Source organism: Pagrus pagrus (genome assembly GCF_965226575.1).
Source record: "Pagrus pagrus genome assembly, chromosome: 2".
In the NCBI taxonomy this organism is placed as follows: Eukaryota; Metazoa; Chordata; class Actinopteri; order Spariformes; family Sparidae; genus Pagrus; species Pagrus pagrus.
In genome coordinates, this window is record NC_140186.1 from 33,655,143 (window position 1) to 33,663,842 (window position 8,700).

General features: G+C 42.7%; 1 protein-coding gene across 1 annotated transcript in view; it reads right to left on the bottom strand.

Annotated features, from left to right (window-relative positions):
- Positions 1 to 2,449: 2,449 nt before the first annotated feature.
- LOC311263934 (scavenger receptor cysteine-rich type 1 protein M130-like) overlaps positions 2,450 to 8,700 on the bottom strand; it is a 23,395-nt gene continuing 17,144 nt past the window's right edge. Inside the window, exons 8-10 of the mRNA XM_084364334.1 lie at positions 5,478 to 5,804; positions 5,020 to 5,340; positions 2,450 to 2,726 (exon numbers count right to left, since the gene is read on the bottom strand). Of these exons, the coding sequence (XP_084220460.1) occupies positions 2,698 to 2,726; positions 5,020 to 5,340; positions 5,478 to 5,804 (677 nt within the window). The 3' untranslated portion in view covers positions 2,450 to 2,697. The remainder of the gene's footprint in view (positions 2,727 to 5,019; positions 5,341 to 5,477; positions 5,805 to 8,700) is intronic.

Consider the following 8,700-nt stretch of genomic DNA (forward strand, 5'->3'; position numbering starts at 1 on the left):
TCATTCTTTTGGTCACTACCTACAGCTCATGACCATAGGTGAGGGTTGGAACGTAGATCGTAAATCAAAAGCTTTGCCTTCTGGCTGAGCTCCCTCTTCACCACGATGGTCTGGTGCCTGCAGTACTGCTCACATTGAACTAAACCGCCTGCCCATTTCACACTACACCTTCCCGTCACTTGTGAACAGGACCCCAAGGTACTTCAACTACTTTGCATGAAAATATGTTCGACCAACTTGTTGTACTAACTCTAGCTATTCTAAACAGTGAGTAGAATGTATCCCACAGTGATCATGCATTGTTCTATGAGGAGAACTAAATAACTAGCTTATGGTGACCACAGCACCCTAATAAATAATAACGACTTTATCAACATACCATTGGTGGGGGACTCAGACTCCAGTCCCAACTTTGAGGGTTTGAGACATGTATATCATTGATAAAATAGAGACTTGGCTTTGGACTTCATGACTTGAAAGTTGACCTAGACTTAAAACAGATGACTCTAAAGAATTTGAAGTTGCACTTAGTTGATTTTATGAAATGCTTGAAAACCTGGCAACTCATGAGGACACAGCAAACTGCAAGAGGTAGTTATCACTGAGGGGCTAGTCCAAAAATAAGAAAATTCTGTTCAGCAGCAGATAAAACTGTAGTTGTAGTGTATTTCTGTCTACTATAATAATCAGCAGCCCATCTTAAAATGTCCAACTTTACAGCAGAAACAAACATGTTTACAGCCTGGTACAAAAAAATGTTTTGGTCTCTGGACCTAATTTATCCCTTCATGACACCTGTCCAGGGGGGATGTATAGATGTCCAGAAGCAACAGCAATAATAACAGCTTCAAGTGTCAGCTAGCCACTAGGTGTGTGCTCAGCTTCACCCTAGCTAATTCTAGTCACTGAACTTGTTACCAGTCTTTGAAGAAAAGGTGCTGGTGGTTCCTTGGCTGATGAGCCACTCAGGAGAAGGTTGGGATTCCAATGTTGAACTGTGCTGTTCTTTCTGTGCAAGATCTGACGAAGACAGCAGATGGAGGAACCTGGTCGCTCCTTTCCTTTGCAGGGATAGCAGCTCGGTGCTAACTTGCTTGGTGTTCCCTCAGATTGTGTAGTTAGCTGGTAAGCTTTGTGTCACAGCTGCTGGTGTTAACTGATCTGGAATACTGACAGGACCTTGTGTTGCTGCAGTAAGGAGAAGTTCTTTGGGCCTGCTGGGTATGTAGCTTGCAGCTCTCAGCAGCTGTTAGGCCCAGAAGAATCCAGAAGTGAGAATCCAGACTTGAGGGCAGGCAGCCCTGTGGGGAGAGAGGTGGAGAAGCACTTGGAGAAGAGAGGGAACAAAGGAAGGAGCTCGACTTTTGACTATCTGGTCAGAGGGGGTCTGTCACCCCGACCAGTAGTAGCTCAAAGCTGAATTTGCACCTAGGTGTGTGGGGGATTCTGGGAAACTGAGTTCAGTTCAGAGCCCATTCGGAAATCCACAGTGAACGACTTCAACTGTGGGTCCCAACAGTACTGTGTGTTGGAGCACACTAAAACTTATGAGGAAAATCCAGAACATGTTTGGCCTGATTTATTCCTTCACACACACCCACGTCACTTACACTAAAGGTAGCCGTGGGGTTTAAACAGCAGATAATCTGGCCACAAAGTGAGGTGCTCAGGACAAAGGTGTTGTATTTAGACTCTGATTTTGTTATTGGTGTGTTTTGAGCGGAACACAAATTAAGTTGTTAAGAGTGTCATCTCCCATTCCCTAACGGAGCTAGGTGCGTCAGGACCTGGAGCATTCTTATTAAGCAGTGGCACTCCAGTGAAGGAAAGTTTTTGTTGGTCTATGGCACTGTCGCTATCTGCTGACTGCTTTCACTGCCTTCAGTGCACCTGACCACACCTCACTTTGAGACCAACACGCCGAGGGGTGCACAGATGGGCGCTAGGCGTGAATATGACAACTGCGTCGGCCTGAAACTAGAAATGACACTTGCGCTAAGCTGTGTGCCTAGATCTATTTAATAAGAGCTGTCAATAGAAAATACATGTTTATCAATATTTGTACTAAATGGTTGTTTCTTAGAGAAGAAATGTTTGAAATGTTGAAATGTTTTACATATTTTCAAGTTTCCAGACAATATGTGACTTGAGAATGAGGTGTGAGGTGGCCGTTAATGTTGAGTGCTCTATGCACTTGTTGTTAAGTAATGGTACATCAACTGAAGAAGAAGGGCTGCCACTCAACATAATCTTCTTTCTTCCAATAACTACCATCACAGAAGGTCAAGAATATGTGCAATCTAACACAGTTGTCTGTTTATTTGAATAGCACAAAGATATTCAAAATACTTTACAAAATATGTTAAGATCAATACAACTGAATAAATGGCAAGAAATGATAAACCAAACTTATTTAACTGAGAACATGTCCTTCACATGAAAGAACAGATTACACTGTTAGTACTGTTATTGATATGTAAACAGGTACAGTTAGTCTGCATTTAAACAATTAAGAGGAATACAACTGTAGCCATTCTCTTACTGCTAATAATGTCCTCTTCTCCATCGTTTTTATCTGCAGTTAATACATTTAAGTCTAACACTTCAATTCAATGTAGGTTATAAGTATATCGCTGAGTCTCTGCCTGTCTCCACGATGAGAACTATTCAAGGTTTTAACATTCCACCTTCATGTCCTCAGTTCTTGCCAGCAGCACCTTGATGACCTAAAGAGTCACAGTACAAAGTTATTTCAGATTTGCAGGGAAAGGTGGGAAAGTAGTAGCTTTTGTTAATGTTAATGTTGAAGCAACTCTAATGCAATCTTTAAAGTTATTCCAGGAGGTAGGACGATAAAAACCAAAAGGCTCATCTCCAAATTAAAAGGCCCTTTTTGTCAGAAAAGTCGATTTTTGAGTCTCATTCCCAACTCATCATCATCGCCACCCCAACGTGTCAGTATTTGACTAAATCAGCTTTTCTGACAAATAAGGAACTTTAGGATGCAACTCTTCGAACAACCAGAACCTGGACCTGGCCAGAAAACATAGCAGGCCTGAACGGTTCATACTAGATAAGCAGAGATGTTCTGTGGAGCAAGGACATGTAGGGCTGTAGACACATTTTTTAACTGGTTATTATGCACTGGTTTTGAATGTATCAGCCTGAATCAAAAAGTCTCTTCCTCTGGTAATATCTTTAAGATGATAAAAGGCAGTTTTTGTTAAGTTGGTGACGTGGTTCTGGAAATTACAGTCAGAATCAAGGATAACACCAAGATTTTCAACAAGTATGGTACTTTCCAGGGCGAGAGAGGCTAAATAAGGGCCCATAAAAAGAATTTAGATTTTTACCTTAGTTGTGTCTGTGATACATTAAACTAGTGATCTAACAGGACTTACAGTTGCAATCAAAATTATTCAACCCCCACTGCAAATGAGGTTATTGGCAAAATGTACAAACTAGCAGCTGTTTGCAATAAACAAATCAAACAAGAACAATTAAAATAGCTCAACACAACTAATAGTACAAGTGGATTCTCCACATTCAACACAAAATGCCACTTTTAATGACTACTGCAGTCTCAAAATTATTCAACCCCTTCACGACAAGCATCTTTAGTACTTAGTAGAGCACCCTTTTGCTGTTATGACCTGCTGCAAACATGATGCATAGCCAGACACCAGCTTCTGGCAGAGGAATCTTAGCCCATTACTCATGGGCAAAGGCCTTCAGTTCACCAATATTCTTGGGTTTGCGTGCTGCAACTTCTGCATCTTCCAGGATTTCTTATGAAACCAAGCCTTGGTGGACTTTTAGGTATGGTTGGGATCATTGTCCTGTTGGAAGGTCCAATGACGCCCAAGCTTCAGCTTCCTCACAGACAGCATGACATTTTCTCCCAGGATTTCCTGATATTTGATTGAATCCATCTTGCCCTCCACATGCTGCAGGTTTCCAGTGCCAGAGGAAGTGAAGCAGCCCCAGAGCATCACTGAGCCTCCGCCATGCTTCACTGTAGGCAGGGTGTTCTTTTCAGCGTATGCTTCATTCTTCCTCCTCCAGACACATCGCTGATCCATAGGCCCGAAAAGTTCCAGTTTTGTTTCATCGCTCCACAAAACAGAATCCCAAAACCTCTTTGGCTTATTTATATAGTTTTGAGCAAATTGGAGCAGACTTTTCTTGTGCTTTTGTGTCAGTAGTAGTGTACGTCTTGGAGTTCGGGCATGGAGCCCTTCAGCGTTTAGTATGCGCCTTACTGTGGAAACTGAAACCTCAGTGCCTGCTGCCACCAAGTCTTGCTGCAGGTCTTTTGCAGTCAGTCGAGGGCTTTTGACCACCTGCCTCCTCAGGACTCTGGTGGCAGCCATTGATAGCTTCCTCTTTCTGCCACGTCCAGATAGTGTAGCCACTGTTCCTTTAACTTTAAACTTGCAAACTATGCTTCCAACTGTATCTCTAAGAACATTCAGTGCCTTTGCTATCTTTTTGTATCCTTTTCCGTGTTTGTGCAAGGCAATGATCTCTTCTCTGATTGTTTGGACAATTCTCTTGACTCAGCCATATTTCTAACATGCAATGAAACGTCACCGTCAACAGTCCAGGTATTTGAGGTGTTCTATCTCAAGCACACCAGATGCAACTAATGAAGCCCTTGATTGGTTGCATCAGGTGTGCTTGAGGCCACAACTGATTTGCAAACGTGTGCTCTTATGAGGAATTCTTTTCGGGGGTTGAATATTTTTGAGACTGCAGTAGTCATTGAAAGTAGGACTTAGTGTTGAATTTTGATTGCAACTGTAGGTTTCCAGGGGACACTCATAGGTGTGTGTGTGTCATCAGCGTAATTATGATAGCATGTTACATTTCTGGATTATCCCACAACTTTCCGAGACATAAAATTCCCAAAATGTAGAATTTTGTTCCCTCTGCAGTATTTAACCTAGACTAATTGTTTAAGAGATAGAGTATTCGTGCATCTTGCTCACTAAGACCGAGGGCTGGTTAATGCCTCACCTGTGCAGACCAACTCGACAGCAGAGGAGGAAATCCACAGCTTGACAGATCCACATTCCAGCAGTGCAGACTCAGATCCATCACAGTCAGAGAAAAAACGCCACATGTATTCCTTTTTGAGAAGATTGATCTCTTTGGTTGAAACAGCTGAACCACAGCCCAGCTGTCTACACACCAGAGAAGCGTGCTTTAGGTCCCAGACTGTCGACTCAGCGCTCAGGTGTCTCCACCCGTCCCCAATCGACAGCAATAGTTTTCCGGCACAGGGCTCACTGTAGTCTTCTCTGAGCACTCCATCGTCCAACAACACCTCTTCAAAATCTAGCCAGGGATTAACAGGAAAAGCCCAGATAAGTTTACACAGTAGGAAGTCACATCTAACAGTTATCTACTGATATATTGTTGTGTTTTATAAAAAATGATCTATGCAGAAATTTTACAATATTCCATTTTCGTACCACTGAGAGTGAGTGAGAGGCTCTGGCTCTCAGAAGTGAAGTTATGATTGAAAACAAAGTTGTGATAAATGCAGCTGTAGTTCCCTTGGCGGGCCTTATCGAGACCACTATATGTGAAGTAGGCAGTGTGATTGACAGCCGGTTGGGTGTGGCTGTGGGTCTGGTTGGGGCCAGTGAAGATGAGGCTGAAGTAACCTCCGGGGTATTGTGGCCCCACAGAGCAGTTAATGGTGAAGCTGTGGCCCTTGAAGAGCTGCACCTCCTGCTCCTGGTCGTTAGAGTGGACATCCATAGAGAAAACAGCAATTTTTGGCCGAAGCAGGATTTCTGTTGGCAAGGATGAAGTGAAACCAGTGTATGTCTTAGTGTTAAAAGGTTATCTGAGGGGTGATCATAATAGCTTTGTGTCTTACATGAAACATGGGATGAGAACAGTAAACGTCATTAGAAATTGGAATTCGGCAATAACTGCCGTAAATGCTGTTTTATACTTGCAAACAAAACCCTTGAAGTGGACTGCTAACTCTTAATTGAGGCTATGTAGACTGGGATTTGTAAGACATTCTTTATGTTACAAAGGAGAAGTTGATGATGGACTTCCTTTTGTATTCTCTAGTCTGTCTCCTGACTCCCCAGAGCAACTTGCAACACTTGCCACATTCATCCATTCACACACACATCCATCCTGCTCATCAGGAGCGATACAAGGCTCTATGTCCAAAGCACCTCACTATATTTCAATACCCATACACACACACACACACATACTTGCACCCCAAAGGGACAGCCACTGGAAGCAGAGGGGGACTGATCCATGGAACATGGACGTACTGTTTGTTGTTTTGGCTGTTATTAGTAAATAAAATCAGCAGTCAGAGAGAGGTCTGGCTAGTTTTATAATCAGTGTGCTTTGGTTCACTGGCAAGTTTAGTTCTTTTTCTGTTGTTTTTTAATTTTTTCAGTCACAGGGCTGATCACCGCTGATGATGACAGATCAGGTGTATTGGTCAATATTTTCTTTAGGTTACAGTCTATGCAGAATATTTAGAATATTTTAGTAGGTTTTTAATTTAGTGTTTTGCAGGTTACATTTCCTCTTTAGCAGCCTTTTCATGCTTGGGCTGAAAGTGAGACCCACCCTGCCCCTGAGTTTTACCCAACCTGGGTAATTAACCTCAACAGAAATACATAAACAGTATCAGACTCTGTTTACACGGAGGGAAAACGCATATATTTTCATGCGGTTTGGCCTTTCATTTACACGAAAAGAGGTTTTATCATGGAAAAGGAGCATTTCTAAAAACTCCGGCCAAAGTGGAGATTTCTGAAAAAGCCGTTTTTGTGTTTGCTTGTGTACTGCGTCAAACAGAGTTTTAGGCACTCAAAAGGCACAGCATGCGACTAAAAATGCACCACGTCATGTGAGCGTCCTATGTTTACAGCTTGTTTGCTTACTGATCATGGATGCTGTTAAGGTAGTGCTCATTTTTACGTTTGTGCAAACGCTTTTGGCCTGTTTGCATTTGCAATCACAACTGCTCTACTATATCGAGGAGCAGAGGCGAAGAAGTGCACAGAGGACGCGCCATATTTACTATTTTGAAAGGAACAGGAAGTCCCTTGTGTTGTTCGTTGTTGGATTCTGATTGGCTTGCATGGCTTTATCCTTCTCGTTACACTGCCACCTTACAGGTTTGGCATAGTTATGATGGCGCTTGACGGCGTATTTATGCGGGTTCATGTAAACAAAAACTTTTTTGAAAACGATCTTGTGTGTATGAAGTTATTTTTGAAAACGGAGGGGGAGAAATATTTGTGTGCTATGTGTAAATGTGGTCTCAGTGTCAAAACTGCTGCTTTTGAACACGTTCTCTGTTAGATTCTCATCATCTAAATATAAATCTTAATATAGCCCACTAGTCCAATAGAGAAAGCCCTTTTATAGTATAAATGATTTTAAAGAATGTACAGTACGAGTTGCCTTTTAGCTATTGTGAATTCCTCACTGTGTGGACTATATTGTATATAATTAACTGCTTCTTCAGTTACGTACGTTGCTTACGTAAGTTACGCATTACAACTCCCAGAGAGTTCTATCTGACTTTGAAATATATCCATGGTGATGTTGTGGATGCATTTCTGGCGCGTAATGTGATCGAGTAATAAGCAGAAGAACGAATGAGAGTGATATGGCACTGCTTTAGCGAGCAGCCCTCTCTGTTGGCTAAATCAAGCACAACATGATTGAGACATTAACCGTGCTCTCTGGTCTTTTGTTTACCTCACAAAATATTACTTCACGGTCTGTTTTAATGGGACACTGTTAAAAACGGGGACGTCTGGTCACCTTACGCTAATTACACTGTATTGGGCTAGCTAGCTGTACAATGTCATATTTTGCCCATCCATATTATGTTTGTGGTCTATACTTAAAGGAGCAAAAAGCGAAATCATTTCACCGCTAGGTTTGCTGTTGAGCACTGCCTGTAGACCAAAACAAAGTGTGCCATTAGCCACACCTCCCTCTGCCTCTGCTCGACAATGACAAATGACAATGACAATATTTCCTTCTTAGCAACGACTTTTTAGCAAACCCCCAGCTGGATTGGAGGTTCAGTGATCAAGTTGTTAGAGCTGGTAGAAGCACTGCATAGCTGTGAGTTGCTCCAGTTGCCGATCGCAGCTGACTGCTATCGGCTGATTGGGCTAGAGCCATGGCCGGATCCTGGCTAGTGCTAGCACCGGGAGCTAATGCTAACGTTCCTACTCTTCTCCGTGAGTGAGACCGATGTTTCAGCCTGGTGTGACAGCCCGTGAGCCCCCCAGGTTGTCCGCCAGGCTAAATTTTACAATGCTAATTGAAATGTTAGCTGCCTGTCGGGCTACTCACCAAACACAACCGTAACGCCTGACCCATTGCTGAGGACCGAGCTGGTAACAACTCCAGCTCCGGACATTAACCCATGCTACATACTCATGCAATATAGCAGCAAGTGTGTAAAGTTACTGTAACACAGACAATGAAACAGACATTTGACTTTATGGTGTTACTTGCCTGTCAAGAAGAAGAAGAGCCAGCTCCGAGTCCGACTGTAGCCCCTTTAGCTCTCGTAGCTCCCTCCACCTCGGAAACGCCAGGCCAATGTTAATTCTGGTTTTATCCCTTTCTTTATCGGACAATTTCTTTGCCAATGACCGTTTTTTTTTTTTAGTCTGCTCCTGC